Here is a 19,823-nt window from a genome sequence, read left to right as displayed (position 1 = left end):
GGGCCTAACCTTTTGTTATTGTTCACTCTGGCTACTTTCTAGACAGCAAGCGCTCTGTTAGAAAAATTGCCCTTAACAGTAAATTTAGTAAGAAAGAACAAGCTTTTGGAAGACTTGTGAGGCTACAAGATTCCTTGTTTCTTAATAAGACTAACTGACTTCCAGAGACCAAGAAGTTGCACTTGAAGGATATGTCATTGTCTGTTACTGCCCATCACCTTGACTCAACTAGCCCATGTCTTGACTGTGGACAAGAAAAAAAACACAACACAAAAACAAACACAGACAACCCTCCATGCTTAAGAACACAGGTGTACCATGAATCAACTGATAGGTACTCTGCAGAGAAATTAACTTCACCCATCACCATACAGCATTGCTATTTTACTCTATGGCTTCTATTAACAGAATCAGCATCCATTTGCAAGCCAAACCACATCTTGAGAAACGACTAGGTGGTACCATTACACTATACAAAACAAAGACTTGGTGTGAGTAAACATTCATTTTAGATTCTGTTACAGAAAAGAATTGGACAAATAACTGAGCTTTCCCTACACCATACTTTGCACAGCTCTTTTAAACTTTGTTTTTAAGAGTCTCAAAGAGTGATACTTCAGAGGGGTATTTCATACGGTTCCTTTCATGGAAAGCAAAGAGAAAAGCAACGCAGACATGAAACTAAAGCCATTCACCTCGCACAACCATTTTCCACTTTGCCTGCATACAGCCACAAAATACAGAGTACTAGGACATTCCTGACAGACATCTGCTGCCATACATTTTACCTTTTTTTTATTATTATTTTATTTTTTTTTCCCCCAGCAGCTAACATCCTGATTATACCTACCAAGAGAATGGAGATTTCAGACCATTACTGACCCTTCTGCATCCCTTGGCTTATGTGAAGTCCTGTAGGCTGTTCCAGTCTTCGGAAGGTGCCTGGGTCCCTCCACACTGGACAAATATGGCTTTTGATCCATTCAAACTAAATACTTACTAGCCTCTTACAGGCTATGCTGTTGCATCTGTTACACTGACTCCAGCAGTTTCTCATTCTCAAAATAACAGGACAATGAAACTTCAAGTATGAGGCTAAAATGAGCATATCTTCAGTAAGTTAAAGGTACGTCTTCTTTATTTAAAAATAAACATCACCTCCCCAATCCCACATTTTGTTGTAATCATTTATAACACCATTTTAGAACTCTGATCAAAGGCAGACTATTAAACAATTTACCCTTGTTTTTCATGATAAAAAGAAAACACGTAGGGTCAGGTTTCAAACATTACAGCATTCAACAAATTTTGCTTTGGCAGTTAAGTCAGTCCTCAATGCTTGCTTCACAACCTAGTGAGCTGGGCAGCCTTTGGCTTTGTTTATTTTTAAGTTCTACAGGCAGCAGTATCCACCATTTCTGAGTCCAACCAGTTTGTTCAGATAATCAGACAGGGACTGATCTCTTTGGAAAACCAGTTTATAACTTTAGATTACAGAAGATACTCTTTGAACAGTTCTTGTTCACATGTAATAAGTCTGAGATTGTCACCCTTCTTTGTATGGAGAAGGACTTCAATTCCCAAACACTAGGGTAGTTCTCAAGAGAATGAATTACAGGTCACAGCCTGTGTATTTCTCTCTCTTTTACATTATTAGTGTTAACAGCAGCAGCAGTGAAATACTGCAAGTACAAGAGGCCTCTTTACAAGGATACAGGTCTATCCATTCTGAAGGACACAAACTACATATCTTGTTTGTAAATTAGGGTGAACTAGTGGCAATAAACTGCTTCTCTTCAGTGGCTGCAATTGATTTCTGCTTAGAACAGACTACTGTTATCTATTCTGTATTTATGCTAAATTCAAATGAGAAGGGAGTCTAGTGCAGGAGGCACCTTCCACTTACATTTTGCAACACACAGGAACTTGAAACACCAAAGAATGTTTGCTAGCCAACTTCCAGAGGCTGACAGAAGTAATTCTAAGTGTAAACACCACACAAAGCAATGGCAATTCTCCAGGAAATATACCACTTTTACTGATGATTTCAGATGATTTCTACCTGTCTCAGAAAGAAAGGGGAAGGCAAAAAGAAAATTAACAAGAATCAATTTAAAAAAATAGTGCAGAGGCTAAAACATTGTCAGCTTTTCCAGTGAGCTAAAAATATTGTATATAGACACCAAAAGTAACTGCATGCTGTAGTTCACAGGCTAAAGAAGGATTCCAGCATGACAGAGGCTCTGTGCTTCCTTCTCTAGAAGTTAGTGTTATTAACACAGATACATTCATCAAATCAGAATAGTGTGGAAATAGGATTGGTCATGCTGTAAAGTGGATCAGGTATTATTTATTGCTTGTCTAATAAATCTGTCAAGGAACTGACTTGCATTTACCCCTTCAATGTTCTAATTGAGAAACAAGGGCCTAAATTAGATACAGAGAAACCTGGTTTCTGGGCTGAGAGTCGCATTTTCCCCAACAAAAACAAAACACTGCCAACCCAATCCAATTCCACCCACTATTCCAAACAGACTCAAAAACCAGGCAGTCCGTTTCCATGCTCATTTCACAGTGCTCACGAGTCCTCCCTCATCCTTCTGTTCTTACACCAGCTACTGTGGCGCACTGAGTGGGCATGTGCGTATGCATACACATGCGTGCATAGTGCTGTAGGAAAAAGCTAATGTATATGAATGAGAAGATCTTTCACTTTGGAACATTAAGTCTGGCCACACTGTCAGGCGCAGGCCTAGAGAAGGGAGTGAAGGATTCTCTAATGAAGAGTTATTATCCTGACCTTTGTGATGGCTGGGTGTCTGCTCTGCATTATTCCTCACACCAGCCTAAGTGCGAAGATAATAACAGTGGATGTAGTAAAAACCAATCACACCCTTTTTTCCTTCTTCTGAGACAAAAGGAATCAAAGTTATCTGTTAAGAGAGGAGGTTTCTATTGTTCTGTGGTACCTTATTAACTTTGACTTAAATCCTGACAATTTTCCTTATGTCCACTTCAGAGGCAAACAGGCTAAATAAGCATGCAAAGGAGAAAGATTGGACCAAAAGGATCTATGCAGATTTTTTTTCCCTCTGATCCCTGGAGAGAAGCATTGCCTTTGCAGAGAAAAGCAGACACATTGTAGCTGCTTATGGGACTAGAGGAGTTAAGGCCATACATAGCAAAAATTTGACTCAGGCATCATTTCCCAAAGGAGAAATGTCTTTAGTCTAAAGATGCATGGTACTGCAGATATTTTGTCCCCAAAATTCTGAGATGTATTGAGATCAAAAGGTAGGCAGAAGAGGTCCCCTGAGGCCCTCTGAAGGGTGTCTGACAACACAGACTCTCTCCAAGGGAAGAGATGGTCCCTGGAAGAAACTAGCTATCAGCACTTTGGATTAAAACTAGTGCGACACAGTGAGTTATTTATTTTTCCTAATAAAAATAATTACTATTTTTATTATTTTTACTGTATTTCAAGCCTAAGGAGCAATAAGCAGATAAGAGAGAAACAAGAGATATGAAACATGGAATTTGAGGAGCATGGTCCGGTGATGAAAGAGAAATGAGGGGCAGGAATTACAATACCTGAGTTCTTTGCCAACTTTATCGTCTTAGATGCTGTGAACCATACTGCCAGCTGTGATGCCAGTAAGACTTTTAATTCTGAGTAAATTGTTTAGCCTCTGTGTTCAGCTTTGCTATCAACTGAATAAATCTTGCCTGCTGCCCTACTTGGAATTACATGAAGCACAAAGCCTGGGAAGATCTTCTGTATTGAAGTTAATTGTACTCCCTTCTGTGAAGGTTCATGCTATGCCATGAGAATGTGGCTTCAGATGTATTCAAGTGCTGGAGCCTGATCTGTGTATCAGTACTCAGAGGAGAGTGGACTCTTCTCTTTCCTTGCCTGCAATAGAAGGAATTCACCTCTTTGTGAATATGTGAAATTTACTTTTAGATACCAATTTTCTAGAGCATGCAGTTATTTGAATGTTTGTTCCTTATAAACAGAGCTGCAAATGCTGCTTTCATTCATATATTCCTTTTGTGCTTTTGAATGGAGTCATTTTTTTCCTGCAGGAATTCCGAGCTGCCCTATGTTATCTTATGTTAATCGTCACTCTCACAGACATCAGCCAATACATTTCTTCTGCTGAGGCAGTAGACTTAAGGTTATCCCCAACATATCTCAGAAAACAATTTTTCCCTCCTTAGCAGACGCACAAAACATGTTTTATGTCAAAATTAGAAAGAGACATTTATGATTAGCAACTTGTAAAATTACCTTTTCCCTTTAAAATGATTTGCAGGGAAAGAACAAATTGAAGTCACACTTCAGATGCACTTCTAAAACTTACCAACTCACCAAGTGATTGACACACTTTAAGACCACCTTACTGTGCAATCTACACAGTTCCTCCACTGCAGAGAAATGAGGGGAACCAAGATTCTGTTTCATGATCTTTTTGGTCTCAAGTCCTTTTGTTACTGCAAACTCATAGATTAAGATTTTCCTAAGTAGTGTACTTACTGAGGAAACATCCAAAATTGTTAGCAGCTTTTGAAAGTTGTGCAAGTAAGTATTATACATAGTAGACAGCTGATATTTCAAAGTAATTTGACCAAAGTAACTTATTATGACCCTTGAGAGAGTCAGTCATGCTTTACCTGGGGACAGCTCATGCTCTCTCATGCTATGTTAGTCTTTTTTTTTTTTTTTTTTTTTACGTAATCCTGTGTGTCTGCAGATCTCAGAAGACCTACAAAAGGACAGAAAGTGTCATTACTGTTACCACAAGTGAAACAAATGATAACTGCATAAGCATGATGGCCAGTGACTGATGAACAAACAAGGAATTGATCTAGGCTCTGCCTTAGTCTTTTCACACTTAGTGTGAAAAAAGTTTATGAAACTGACAGAGAAGACATTACAGCCAGTTATAAATAAAATTAGCTCAGGTTATTACATGCTAACATATCCAAGGAGAGGAATTCAGCCCTTTGAGGAACAACTGTGTTGTTTGTAGGTGTTAATACTGCAGTTTCAGGTATAAATAGGCTTGGGGGCATAAAGTATGCTAGAATTTTTTCTTAGAGTGCCTAGTAAAAATAGAAGCCTAGTGAGATGCACAGTTTGGCTTAGTCCCTATTGTCAGCTCAGTTTCAAACCTTCTGAGTAGCAGAAACAGCAGCTCCACTCACCTCAAGTGCTTCTGCATGGTCAGAGATCCTTTCTGCTAATCCTGAACACTTAAGACTACCTCTGCCATCAGAAGAGACCAGAGCAGCTAATACAAGGTCCTTCAGACCCCCCTCCCCCTTTTTATTTATTTATTTTTTTTAAGAGAAATGTTAATTCTGGTAAGGCTGAAGTATAAATAGGAGGATTAGCTCTGATTGTTAGACAAAATAACACTTCAAGAGGCATTTGAATATTTTGGTCTTGACTAAGCAGCATGCTCTTGCCTGGTGTGAGATGGCAGGAGGGCAGTCCTCATAACCAGAGAGGGGAAGTAGGCTGACACTTGCTTTATACTAGTGAATTGATGCAAAACAGCCAGACTTTACCCATGGCCACACTCTCGGGACACTCCACATATGCAGAATAGGAGCGGGCAGCAGGTTAGATTTCATTCACCAGTAAAAATTGTTTCTGTTCAAGTCAACAAACCACACTGCTAACTAGTGCCTGCTGAAGATCTGCATATGGACCTTGTCAGTATGCTAAAAGCCCTTCGTACCTTGTTTGCCATACAGCAATTCTCCTCTAGAAAGTTTCCTTGTACAGAAGGCAGCTTATACAGTCAACTTCTCTCCTACATGCACAATCCTACCCATCATCAACAAATATTCTTTATTAGATACACAGCAAGCTGATGACAGAACAAGTCATTTTATTCACTGAGTCAATTTTGACACTGAAGGGCACTGAACAGCTGAAAACATTATAGGGAATTCCACTTACAATGCCATTCAGAACATCAGTGGTGCTTTTGTTATTTCTAAGGAGTGCTCAGACAAAATAGCGTTACCCTTTTGAAAGAATCAGTAGCAATGGGAAGAACATAGCTAGCAAGGTTTACATAAAACTAACAGTCATGTTATGCTCAAAAGCTTAAGTTTATTGCTCTATTTAATGACTACCGCCAGTATTTTTAAAAAGAATGCCAGTTCTTCCTGCTAGCTTCTCACTGAAGGAAATATTTTAAATACAGCAATAAAATCAAGTGGTTTAAAGATAACACATTTTGCCACACATTCATGCAAACCCTGCTGACAGGATTTTTACAGGTTCATGGATACAGAATAAACATAAAGGATGTGTACTGAAATACTGGGAAGCTTTCTGCACAGTGATGAAGTTGTAGGCATAACATTTCTGGCCCTACCCTGCACCTGCTGATGTCAATGGCAAAACCTCAGTGAGAGCAGGATCAGCCCTTACTGTTCTGAGAGCTGCTTTCCCTTCTCCTGATAACAAAGTGCAGTAAGTTCAGAGAATCTTCTGCACCAGCAAAAGCAGTGGGTTTTGGTTATTGTCACAAATAGAGAAGCAAATTATTTGCAGTAGATGATTACAGCTTCTATTCACAAAACACTCATCTTTCATGTAAATAGTCCTATGTACCTCCTTTTTTCTCTGCTCATCAGAGCACTGAAACATGTGCTTACCTCTAAGCATTAAACACAAACTTCAGCCTGCATAGCCAGACTGAGGGCTAAAAACAAAAGCATGGGCAGTAGTCTGTCAGTAGTCTATTATTTTAAAGGAAATGCTGTTGCCTGGACTAGTGATTATAATGGGCTAACAATTGTCTCAATTGGGTTTGAGGGGAAACGTATCAAAGAACAGCTAACAGATTTAGGCTTTTTTTTTTTTTTTTTTAAAGCTGCCTATAAGATTTTCATTTCTAGTCATACTAGTCTTAATGAGCACTGGGCACTCAGTTACTCTCAAAGCATTGAAACAGGTTTAAATTCAGAACACAAGTGTTTCTGTTATTCATTTTTTGATAAAGATGAACTCAATTAAAAGAATAGTAATTCCTCACCTTAAATTCCTCAAATTTCTGAGGAAGTTGTATTGGGATTATGATTTCAATATGCAAAAAGAGAAAATACTTGCACAAGTAAAATCTGGCTCCATGTTGAGATGCCAAAATATTGACAAAGGAAACGTAAAATATGAAGAATTCAGATTAACTTCTCCCCTATCAATCTCAGATTCACCCAGCTGTAAGGATACCAAGGTATGTTGCTGGTAGGAACTGGAGGCAAGAATTTCACTCACATCAATGAAATCATTTTTTTCCCTTTAGTTCTGATAACACTGGTGGGGACTGCTTTAAAAAACAAACCAAAACAAAAAAAAAACAACAAGCAAACATGACGTGTGAAACATTTCAACATGAATCTACTTGAATCTTTCAATGCAGAGGCTCAGAAGGTTTACGATATACACAGTATTCGGTAATTTTATATGTAAAAACAATCAGAAAGAGGCAAAAAGTTACTTTCAAGCTTAGTCAACATACGGCACATTTCAGCATGACAATTCAAAAAGTTTCACACTGTATTTGGATATAATAGCAATTATCTTTTAAAAATAGCAAACTGAAGACTTTTTTTTTTCTTTTTGATTTTGTAACAAATGAAGCTACTATCCTTATTTACAGTATAAATAAGCCTTTTTTGGTGAAGATTATGTCCTGTCACATATGTTTAAGACAAGGCGTACCTCAGCTCTTAAATGTCAACGCAAACAAGAGCATAAAAGCAATATCAAAGTAAAATAATATATCTTTCTCTCCAGCTAAGACAGCCAGGTTACCATGCATCTCTTATCAGATCTGAAATATATCTGAATGCAGTCAAAAGTTCTCTTGGTTTTAGCCTTTAGGAATATCATGAACACTTATTCTTCTGCTGCTCTAGAAAGCTGTTTTCCGTACAAGCTCATGACATGATGGACAAATTGATACTGTTCACAAGTCTGGATCATTCCTCCCCTGAAAAGGAAAGAAAAAAAGGGGAGGGAAACAGTAGCCTTATTACATGCAAATAACATACTAGGAAATGGCACAGCTAGCATGAAGCTGGTGTTACACACAAAAGATCTATTCCAACATTTCCTGAAAGGAGTGAGAAAGCACCCATTGATTGTAACCAGCTTGCAGTCCAACCTCAAGCTTTGTTCTGAAAGTCTCTGCTAACTAAGGAACAGAAACAAGTCAGAACAGGATAGCAGAGGCCTGAATCCAGTAAGACAATGCCATCATCATTTGCATATATGTATCTGGCTGTAGCACCTGTATTCTAAGCATCATTTTAAATGTGGCAAAAAGCAACCCATACCTCAAAGCTCTACACTGACAGATATGAGATGGGGGAATATAAAGAGGTGAATTAGCTCCTTTCAGTCTTCACAGTTGCACTAGGGACTGAATTCAGGAACAAATTCAGGACTACAGAGAGCCAGGCTAGCCCAGAGAACTGATGCAGCACCCTACTTTCCCAGTCTGCAATGTCTTTGTGCTGTCCCAGACTGTGTTTTTTTGAGGGGTAAGATCACCAGCAAACCAGATGATTGAGAGCAGGATTCAGGAACAGACACTGTAATTTTTACAAAGGAGAACTCTAACTATTACCTGAATTGACTGCCAACACACCTTGACTAGTAAGAGACTCCAAGAGCAGAAATGTGTTTTGGTTCAGCTTTTACTGTTCTCTTTAAACCTGCAAATCTGAAAGGAAATGCAAGCAGGAGCAGAAGCACAATTTGCTTCTCTGTGCATCATTAACCTGTGTATTTCTATAAGTACCATATTAACGAACACAAATACTACAGTGGGAGACAAAAATGAATGAAAAAGAAAAACACCTTAAATTTTGCTAAGAGTACCTCATAACAGTGATATGATCTCTTCATAATTCATTATGAAAATAATTAAAACCTGTAGTTCGAATTCACAGGTTTATACAAAATTGTGCCAGCACTAGTGCTGGCGCATGGATCCAGGGAATGTATTGCCAAAAGGAGTCTGAAACAAGTGGTGTTGAGGAACGTGGGAGCCTGGGGGTGGCCAGTGCCAACCAGACTGTGTCAGCTTGAGAAAGAGAACACGTGATGACTTCCTTCAGAAATCAGAGGAAATTAATGGAAAGTTGCTTCCTCTGAGCCAAACAGGCAGCAGACTGGTAGCACCACCCTCAGGAACTGCCCTCTTCTCTGAGGCCCAGCTTAACAATTGTGGATCACACAGTAATGCTACCAGAAGGTAAATGAAGGTTCAAGACAACCTCCTTCTTCAGCCTCTTGCAGTTACTTTGCTAACAGAATGCTTGAAACACACTCTTAACAATGAACAGGAACCATGCTCCAACCTCTCATCAATGAGCAAAGGGTGGGAAACAGTGTGCTTTTAAAGAAACTATTTCCCAGATGAGCATCTCTTCTCCATCTGCTCTATTTAACACAGGCTCATGGTTAATTTGAGTCCTTCTGTGCCATGCACAGCACTGAAATATATTTATGTCAGTCCACGACACACAAGGAATTTGAGTCGTATCTGGTAACTTCTCCCCATTAACAGCAAGGTTGGACCCTGAAGTTGTAGCAACAGAAGCACTAGGGTGGCCATCAAGTTTCAGACCACAGGAAGTGATTTTCCATTTTATCTCGTTCCCTGTTCTGCAGTAGCTTCCTCCCCTTCCCGCACGTGCATACCACAGCATGTACTTGCAGTCCAGGCTTTGACACAGAACAGAGATATTACTCTTTCACCCCTGCTTGCCACAGGAACCTTTCAAATTTGAGTTGCATTCTGGGGAAGGACAGCAAATGTGTCTCAGCACTGCGGGAAGGATGCAGGAACAATCACTTCCTCTCCTTAGTCGTACCGTGTTATGTTAGGACCAACTGTTGGCCAGCAGTGCAAAGCCCAAAGCACAGTTTTTTTGCAAAGGGAATCAGTGAAGGAATGAAGGGATTTTTCACTCCTTGAAGAAACCGTGTTTCCCTACAGCAAGGTGGTGATTTGACTGCTTTCCATCTTGAGTATTTCCTCCCATGAGATTAAATGGCTTTTTCATATCCCACCCCACTAACAAGAGGTATGCAGCAGCAATAGTGGCCCCTGAAGGCTTGCTTTTGCTCTGTTGCATCCTCCCTTCTCCTGCCTCTACAAATGACTGTCAGTTGCCCTCTCCCAGCAAAGCAAGTATTTTAATCTGTTTTCTGTGCCAAGTATGTTTGTAAACGGGTGTCTTTGACCATCATTTGTGTGGCTATTTTCCCATGTTATACTAGTCATGGACACAAGATATATCAGATCCAGCCAGATACTTCACAGGGCCATGGATAACCAGCACTCACTATTCATATTTTGGTTTTCTTTTTCCTTAAGAAGTCTTTCCTTGTTTGGCCTGAAATCCATTGAAATAGCCAAATCTCCAAGCCCCTGCAGGTCCCTGTCTATCAGAGCCTCAGCAGGGCAGCAAGCATTTCATTTTCTGCCTCCCACTGAGCATAATTTCTCCTCTGAAATAAAGTTCAGCGTGGGGTTGAGGTTCTTTTTTTCCTCAGAAAAATCTTTGGTATGTTTTTCGTGACATCTCTTCCCCCGACTACATTTATCATTATCATTAGAGAGAGCACTGAGACATGTTTTGATGGCACTTGAAACCAGTGGGAGAGGAAAAATAACATCTCTGGTGCAAAATTCAAGTCTGTTTACTTCATAATCAAACTCAAGGTGGTGTGTTAAGAAATACTTAACTGGAAACCATTGAATTTCTGGAGATTTTCACAGCTCCTTTCATATGTCTGCAAACACTTCAGCCTGTGCATGCTCGCCCCCTCCCCACAAAGTCCCAAGCAGCAGTGCCCTCCCAACAGTGCTCACAGCTCCAAGTACATGAGGCCACTTTTCCTTATGGGAGCAAAGAGCTGATCTACAGTTCTGAAACAAGTGCAACTTTGATCCTTTGCATCTGTATGAACGTGAGGCCAACTCCTCTGCTGGTGGAAGGTCATTCCAAACCTGCACAGCTGCACAGATTTGGATACCAGCTATGAACCTAGCTAGGGATGTTTGTTAAAATTTACTGCTCTCATACAACAGGCAAGACAGAACTGCTTAGAACAGGACAACTTTGTTCCAGGAATGTTCTCCCTCTTCCTGTTTTGTCCTCCTTAGGTAAAGGGAAAGGTTACCAATTTTCTTTTTCTTTTTTTCTGGAAAAGAAACAGGTTTTCTTACCTGTCTAACCGTAACTGGCAGGCTGTTCGCAATATGTCAACTATGCCCTCACTCTTCAGCTGTTTACAACAGACACTAGTTGCAATAAAGCAGCCTGTCCTCCCGATGCCTGCACTAAGGGAGGGAAAAGGAGAGAGAAGCAGTGAACAAGTTAGAAGGGCTTTGGAACTTCATGGCACCCATTTAACAGGAAAACCAGCAGTCAAACCCCATTATTCCTTTCCTCCCTCCAACCTCTGCCAAGTGGGTGCTTGTGAATATGAATGGCTTCAACAGGACAACACGATTCAGCAGTTCAGCATGAGCTGTTTGCATTAAAAGCATGATTATTTCACACACAGTGCCAAAAAATAGACTACCACATACTGTCTTACCTAACATGCCATTGAATTTGCCAAACTAAGAATATAAATAGTATTTCTTGGTTAGACTTGCTTTGAGATCAACCCTTGCTTTGAGGGCAGCCTTTGCTTTGAGATTCTTAATCCTTACAGCTTCTTTTAAAGCTATTTTTCATTCATAGGTACAATGAAAAAGCCCCCCTACTTTAGTAATTCAATTTAGCTAACAGCAATATGATAAGTATGGTGCCATTTGTTATCAGTTCTGCAATCTATTAGTTCTCTGAATTAGAGTAGGATACAACAAATTCACTATTAAAGAAGCTTCACCTTTCCTGAATATCTCTGTATCCAACTCAGTCCTTGCTTAATGACCCGAATTGATTTTATTCTCAAAGGCACAGTGCTACTGAAGCTGTGAATTCTTATCACCTTATAAAAAACAATGCAGCAAAAGCTGACAGCCCTTCTTATATGTTAAATAATTAAGTGAGCATCCTCAGGAATAATTACCTGACACAACTGTAAGAAATCCTGCTTCCATTTAAATTGTGTTAAAGTCATAACACAAAAACACTGGCAACAAATGTACCAGCAATAATGGAGTCTGCAGATAGCTGCTACTGATTGACTCCTAATAGTGTTTTTCTTTGATTGTATATAATTTTTTTTTTTAATTCAGTATTTATGCTTGTTACGGAAACTGCATTAGCAACAACTAAAACAGCTACGTTGTAATTGTTTTAAGTTGTATTACAGAATGATTGAGGCAATTCAATGGAAGTTTGGTAGGCCATCTTACTCCCTAAGAGCTAATCCCAGTCTTATAGTCAAATAACTGTGATGGAGGTACCTACCTGACTTCTTTTTCCTTGTCCCTAAAACTCTGTGCCTCATGTCTCAATTTATCTCCTAGTTTGTTTATCAATACTTCGTACATTTCAGTTTCAAAATACTCTTTGATGCATATGGATGCACATCAAGAGACAAAAAAAGCCCCTCACCTTACATTTGATACCATAATCAAATAGGCTACTGTACGCATCTCTTATATGCTGCTTCCCATCCATAAATCTCATTGTTGTGCAAAGGGAGGGTGTGACATTTTCAAAGACAAACAGCACCAAGAGAATACTTATCCCAGGCCAAGCTGCAAGTTCGTCAGTGGCTGAAAAAAAGTCATAATCCTTTTAAGACTGCCACACTATCCACAAGACCTTACCAAGACTGCTAGCCTCCTTTAACTTCACATTGCTTTTAAGAATAGCTTCATGATTAGGCTTGTACTTATTTTTTTATTCAAGGTGGGTTATTTTACATCACTGAAGGCCAAACCCACCAGATTATGTTCTACTGAGGACCTCCCACAGAGGCCAAAGGAGATGCAAGTACCTTGCATAAGTCAGGCCTTGACTGATGGATTGCTGCACATACCACTCTCAATTAGAGGCATCAGTTTAAATTCCTTCTTTGGATAAAATGACTGCAACTGAGAATAATCTGAAAGGGCTCTGGTCCCCACCTATCACATAAAATACTTCATAACCCTATTGCCATGCCTCCTAGTGTCTCTTAGGTTTGGTTGTTGTTTTTTTGTTTTTAAATAAAAATGCCCTAATTGCCTCCAAATGATATCCAGATCATGGACGTGACACCATACAAGAAGACAAGGCAAATATGCAAAGCACAAATGACACAGTGGTCAGAATCTTCACCTGCAGCAAACACCATGCTTCTTCAATGAGATTTTTGAGAAATACAGATATCCAAGGGTAAAGGGGATCTTGTTACAAACCATTCATTATTTTTCTCTGAACTCTCCCCTGTTTCTCAAAATCCATTCCAAAACAGAGGCAGAAAAGTGGACATAAGACTTTAATTATCTACCCATTCTACATACAGAAGGAATGACAACTCTGCATTTCTTATTTAATTTCCTTTTCTGGATTCGGAACTGCATTTAACCTCTCATCTTCAGCGTTATACAGGGAGCTCATATACAACCAATGCAACCTCCATGTTATTTTTTGAGACACCTGCTTTCCAGGAGATCATAGCCCTAAGCATGATATCCATTTTTTTCCTGACATAGGATCTTGTCAGTAGCTACATTAAAATGCATGTTCTAAGTAAATAAATCAAACAATCAAGATAAACCTGAAGAGATCTGATTATGACTATTCTATTAATGATTACTCTCTATTTGCTTATAGGTTGATCTTTGGCAACACTGGAATATGAAACATTCGTGCCAGTCTCTTTAAAAAAACCAAACACTCCTGTTATATGATAATATCTCATTTACTATGGCTTTTGATTAACAACCATCTGTCATTTCCTAAAAAATGTTATGCAAAATTAGGTGAAATTCCTTACAGAAATCCCCAAAGTACATTTATCAAAACGTATTTTTATTGAAATAATGGAAAATTATCCTGGCAGTACTACTGCACCACTTATCACGTTTTTTGCAATTTACCTGGAATAATTGTTTTGAGAACTGACTTGTTGTTTTCAAGTAATCACATTTAACCTTTCTAAACGCTAGCAAAACAAGACTTGCTTTTGTTCTCCAGAACTTCTGTTTTTCTTATTGGTAAAACATATTATTATTGAAGTTAAGGGTTCTTATTTTTCTGATTGCACGTATCTTCTATGATCTTCCTACTCAGTTTCATTCAGTGTGTTCATTTTGGTAAAATGGCCCTTTTAAGGTTACTGAAGACATATATTTCTGGTAAGACAAATGAAATGAGACTTATTACTTGTAACTGAGCCACCAACAGCTCAGACTATGTGCATGATAAAGGTGGAAAGAGAAAGCTTGAGTTTAGGAGCTCCAAGAATATTTAAAGCAGTTGGACCACATCTCTTACGTGTCTGACTGATGGCCAATACGACAGTATGCCACTGTATGCAAAGGAGCCCTTCGAAGTTGAATACATCATTTATTTACCTGCAGTGAACAATCACTGGGGCATTCTTCTCTTCTGCACTCTGCATTACCTCATCCACTTCCAGCACTAGCTGTAACAGAGGGGGAGCTTGATCTGGTGTCTTCTGGTCTGGCCAAGATGTGTACCAGTAATGTTTCAGGTTTCTGACTTCTTCTCCTTTCTGCAACCCAGTTAAGATAAACATCACAAAGGGGTTTTTGTTTGTTTGTTTGTTTTAAATTTAATTGTAAAGTCACACTGAAACCTGGCTTTCCTTTAGGAACGCAGTAAGCAAATCAGTGCTAAAAGAAAGAGGAGAACCAAATGGTGAGCAAAGCAACATAAATCTGGACTCTGAAGATCAAGTCTGCACTTCAGCACACTGCCTCAAAAAAAGGAAGAAAAACCTAACCTCCCCGCCCACCCCCGAAGTACTCTGCTCTTTTAGTGCCAAGAGCTGTGTGCAAAACAGTCTGCTCCCTCTTGACAGATTCATTCAGCAAAACCAGAGCTGTACTTGTGACATAATTGCTTTCATAATATATTTGACAGACAGAGAGCCAGGAGCCATATCTCTGTCTTTGATAGCTAGCTAGCTAGATGAGGGATAGAGATGGGAGCTTATTTTTCTCTCTTTTCTGACAGACAGACTCTTATCAGTTTCCTGTCACTTCTCTTAGACATGGTGACAGATTCAGAGACACTGGAAGATGGGAATTGCATCTAGTTGCAGTCCAGGGCTTTTCATGAGACAAATTCTGATTGCCTCTATCTCTCAGCATATAGCAAATGTGTCTTTACCTTTTCTGAGTGCCAAGCAGCACTCTGTGCCTCTGATTTTGTGTTCAAAGTGACATCCTTATGCCTGATTCCTGAAGGTGCCAAACAATAACATGGAGCTCAGGGAATTGGCCTTACCCTTTCAGCCATTACATAAGCCAACTGGCACAGGGCTAAGCAAATGGCTTCACAAAGTCCAGGATCTGAGGTGTTAGTTTCCACCACCTTTCCTTAAACACGTCTGGCTGAGTTCAAGAGATGAAGGTAGAAAAAAGAACAGATTTGATTCTTTCTAAAGAAAGAGATGCAAAAATCTAGAAATAGTTTCTGTCACTGAGGCTGTTAAGTCCCTATGACTACCAGCTGATGTATGTTAGAAGTGCTACATGATTGCCACCTTCCACCATTCTCCTGGGTTGGCAAAGCTTTTCATAGCTTCACTTGTAAACTGCACTGTGGAAGTCATCTAGTTAAATCTTTTCTCTTTCTCTCATAGGATTAATTTTCACATGGATCAGCTTCCCCTCTTTGGGTTACTGCACATTCTCACAAATGCTTGTATTGGACATGGGAGATGGAACAGGGGTAGGAAACAAGAGAGCTGGACAAAGAAGGCCGGGCTTCATTTAGTTGTTGCTCCAGCTTACGCTGTGTTTGAAGTGCTCATTGAAGTGCACAGCCACAGGAACCTTAAGGGTACATCTAGCTCAGCTGAGAAAAAGAATAGTACTACTGTACCACAGAGCATGGCCCTAGATTATTTACCCTTGTCAGAAGATACTCTGGTTAAGAGAGGATAACTAACTGGCATGAACAGCACTTTGAGCTCACGACAGTAAACCAGATCAGATTTCAACACTGCTCTGAAACATGGATATGCACAGTTGCCTTTCAACATGTGACTATGTGTAAGCCACAGAAGTTATGAGCACTGTATTCTTAAGTGGGTCGTGAAAATTGCAATTCAAATGTTGTCAATAAAACTCAGAGAAAAGTAAAAGATTAAAGTCATCTGAAGAAAAACATGAATCACTACATAAAACCACTCATCTGACAGAAACAGAAAACAGCCAAACTTCTAAGCATGAACACTGGATATCTTTAGTTTTCTCTATGCTGTTACCAGTTCTACGATTCTGCTTGTAGAACCTTGTATAATTTTGATTTGACTTTAATAAAAATATTCTTCACTGGTGCTTCTTTGAGGCTGAGAAGACTTGGGATAATTCTGAAGAAACTCTTCTGGAAGAGATTGCAGGATTTTTATTGAGCAAATTGCTTTGTCACCGTAACTGAAGTGTGACCAATTCTGTGAGATATCATTATTCCAGAAGAATTAAGCTATATATTGTTCTTGCTGCTGCACTGTATTGTTTGGGATAGGTAGTATTTAAGGTCAATGCAAGTCTGCAGTACACTTATAAATATTCTTCCCACTTGTTGGAGAATGTGATTTTCTCCTTGCTGCTTTCACAAAAAGCGTGAGTGACAGGATTTCCACACTCCGTCCAGACCTGGAATTTCACATACTGGCTTTCTGCCTATTAGCATATGGCTGAAGAAACTTGAAAGTGGTTGGATAAAAGGAAGGATTTTTTCAGCTTGGAAAGAAATTGTGTTGTTATATTGAAGTCAAGGGTATATCTGGTATATTAAATATGTATTAAGTTTATGTAAATAGATGGTTCTTATTAAAGCATATAGCTTGAGATTCAGGAACCTAGCAATGAGATCAGTTGTAAAATAAGACTGGTATTTTAGACTAAGTAGCATCCAAGTGCTTAAGTAAATATGCCTTTAAACTCCCTATCCACAAGATGATAGAATGGTTACCGGTATGTAAAATTAGACAAATAGCTGGAAAAATACTATGTTTAGAAACATGAGCAGAGGGAATTCTGTGGTGAAAAGTGTTGATAAAGGTCATCAGCAGTTTTAATGTCTTAGAGTGAATGATTCCTTAAAGCATCTTCAAAATCAAGTCAGTCTTGTGAACACCAGGAGTGCTACCACACCACTATTATGACAAGCAGACCACTAGTCCAACCACTGCAAGAAACTGAAGGCAGGAAAGAACCATGAAAAGACTTTTGGTCAGTTCTCAACTTCTCCATTTCTTGTTAGTAGCACAAGAGTCATCTTAAGCATAAACAACTGGAGATATCTAGCAGTCTGACAGCATTCTAATAATATTCATACATAGACAAAAAATACCATCTAAATGTTTTCTAGGTGTCTCCTATTACAAAATATGTAAAACTCCATGCAAGTAAAAGATTCCTATTAGCAATCAGTAATGCTTTGACTAAGCCTATGGCCCAAAGAATACACAAGCCTTTGAATTCTACAGAATATCATCACAGTGTTCAGTGGGTTATTCCGCAAGCACTGTCTGTAGTATGACTTGCAAAGGCTGGTAAGATGCTATCATGCTGAACTAACATGTCACTCTAAGTGACCAGTCATAGAATATCCTGAGTTGGAAGCAACACAACAAGGATCATCAAGTCTGACTCCTGGCTCTACACAAGAACACCCAAAAATCAAACCATATGTCCGAGAGCATCATCCAAATGCTACTTGAATTCCATCAGGCTTGATGCCATGAACACTCCCCTGGGGAGCCTGTTGCAGTGCCTGATCACCCTCTCAGTGAAGAGCTTTTTCCTAATAAGAAAATCAAAAACGTGCATCTTCATGCCATTTCCTTGGGTCCTGTTGCTGGTAACTGAAGAGATCGATCAACACAGAAGACACAGGCACAGAATGAGTCACTGATTTCTTCCACTGAGTTAACTCTGTACTGCTGAAGTTGGCCTGGAAGTTTTCAGATTGTACGCATATGGTATAAATCTTGGATTGTTTACATTATTGTGGTATTTGTATGTTGGTGAATTGGACAGAGCAATAATGACTGCAGTAGTTAAAAGTGATACTTGTACAGTAATTTACTGTGCAAATATTTCTACACAGCTCTCTATGAAGGCCTGTTTAAGGGTTTATGTAGCAAAACTATTTTAAGTACATTTGAATGATTTACCTTTAGGGTGATGAGCCTTAAACGGTAATCATCTGCTTGTATGACTTGGTTAACTGTGATTTCTATTCCTTCGTAGGTGACCTGTTCCTCTGGCCAATATTCTGTGCATTTCTGTGTGCAATATAAAATACATCTAGTCAGGCAGCCATCAAGGGAGGTTCATTTTTACTCCTCTGAAATTGGATTAGCGCATGCATAGATGAATATGAATGATGGTTGTTTCTATAATAAGTACACATTTTCAATTTCTATACAGGGACCACATTTCTGGCAATTTTTGCTGCATTCATAACAGCTTGATTGCATGATAAAAATGCACAAATCAAATAATGACTAACCACTGTTTTTAAATACACACATCCTTATTTAACTTTGTGCAATCGATACACATTTTGAAGTTTCACTAGAAAGGCCAGCAGCAATGTGCTTGTGTTTATTAATAGCCCATGTGTTCAGATTAATTCTTTTCTTAATATAATAATGATTAGCACAATATAGACTAGTTGCCGCTATTTCTGTGGTGTGTATAAATGGATACGGAAATACAAAATAATTTTTTTCTACTTTTGGTAAAGGGCCATTGCTCTCTGAATATAAGATTATTACCTGCATAGGTTTTTGTACAAAAGAACATGACTGGAGATGTTTGGGGAATTAACTTGTGTACCAAAATCCACTTTAAATGGATGTTGAGGATCTTACATCAAAGATAAGGAACAAAAAGGAAGCAATAGCTATGGGATTTATCAGACTGCTACGTTTGATTTTGCCAAAACACAACCAGAGATGCAGCCAGAATCGCCTGACAATTAAAGAAGCTGAAACCACGGTCCATTTGCAAATCTACATCATGGTACTGATACTCTGCACAAGTAGGTGGGGATCTGTAACCACTCTTGTCCTGGAAGGACTGAAAACAATTGTGTTTTTTGTATGCAATCGCTCTTTAAGCTAATCAATATGCAAAAGAAGAGACAAGCACTTCAATGCGGTGTAGGGACAGGTCCATGGACAAGGAATGACATGAACAAGGCAGTTTCTTATAAAAAGACTCCCCTGTGTTAAAGCAAGAAACAACCTCTTGTTATCCTAAGAGAATGAGAACCTGCTGCTGGACGGACCCAGTTGAAAAGGATGGTTGCATGCTTTCTCTTCTACATGGCAGCACACAGTCTTGAAGGAAGTGAGTTAAAGGTGTGCGTTGCCCTCCCCCACCAAGAGTAATTCCATTTCAGGATAAAGACTAACAACAGAAAAGTATTCTGCAAAGCTACTGAGTCAAAATCTGTGTGTAGGAGAAGCAGTGCTGTTCCATCTGTATAGCGCATCAGTTAATAACCCACTGGGAATGTGGCCCACTGTGTCTCTGTAAAATTATTTACGCAGATCTCATCTTTACTTCCTCTCTTCTTAAACTGCAGAATCCATTGTAAAAATTGTCAAGTGCGCTAGCATCTAT

General features: G+C 39.2%; 2 protein-coding genes across 18 annotated transcripts in view; both read right to left on the bottom strand.

The window, feature by feature from the left end:
• The window catches only part of IGSF22 (immunoglobulin superfamily member 22), an 87,409-nt gene extending 81,672 nt beyond the window's left edge, over nt 1-5,737 (bottom strand). The window contains exon 1 of the mRNA XM_072038564.1: nt 1,907-5,737. The gene's annotated coding sequence lies outside the window, so the exon portion shown is untranslated. The remainder of the gene's footprint in view (nt 1-1,906) is intronic.
• A 143-nt stretch (nt 5,738-5,880) lies between these two features.
• Nucleotides 5,881-19,823, bottom strand: part of PTPN5 (protein tyrosine phosphatase non-receptor type 5) — an 82,520-nt gene continuing 68,577 nt past the window's right edge. For 16 of the 17 annotated variants that reach the window (XM_072038558.1, XM_038180766.2, XM_038180767.2 and 13 more), the window contains 4 exons: nt 18,365-18,475; nt 14,565-14,725; nt 11,268-11,381; nt 5,881-8,015 (listed from right to left, as the gene is read on the bottom strand). In XM_072038558.1, the coding sequence (XP_071894659.1) occupies nt 7,922-8,015; nt 11,268-11,381; nt 14,565-14,725; nt 18,365-18,475 (480 nt within the window). In that variant the 3' untranslated portion in view covers nt 5,881-7,921. The remainder of the gene's footprint in view (nt 8,016-11,267; nt 11,382-14,564; nt 14,726-18,364; nt 18,476-19,823) is intronic. The other variant, XM_072038557.1, reaches the window with a different exon arrangement.

This window comes from Anas platyrhynchos, chromosome 5, assembly GCF_047663525.1.
Source record: "Anas platyrhynchos isolate ZD024472 breed Pekin duck chromosome 5, IASCAAS_PekinDuck_T2T, whole genome shotgun sequence".
In the NCBI taxonomy this organism is placed as follows: domain Eukaryota; kingdom Metazoa; phylum Chordata; class Aves; order Anseriformes; family Anatidae; genus Anas; species Anas platyrhynchos.
Note: the sequence above shows the minus strand (reverse complement) of the source record. Positions and strands in the feature narration are given on the sequence as shown.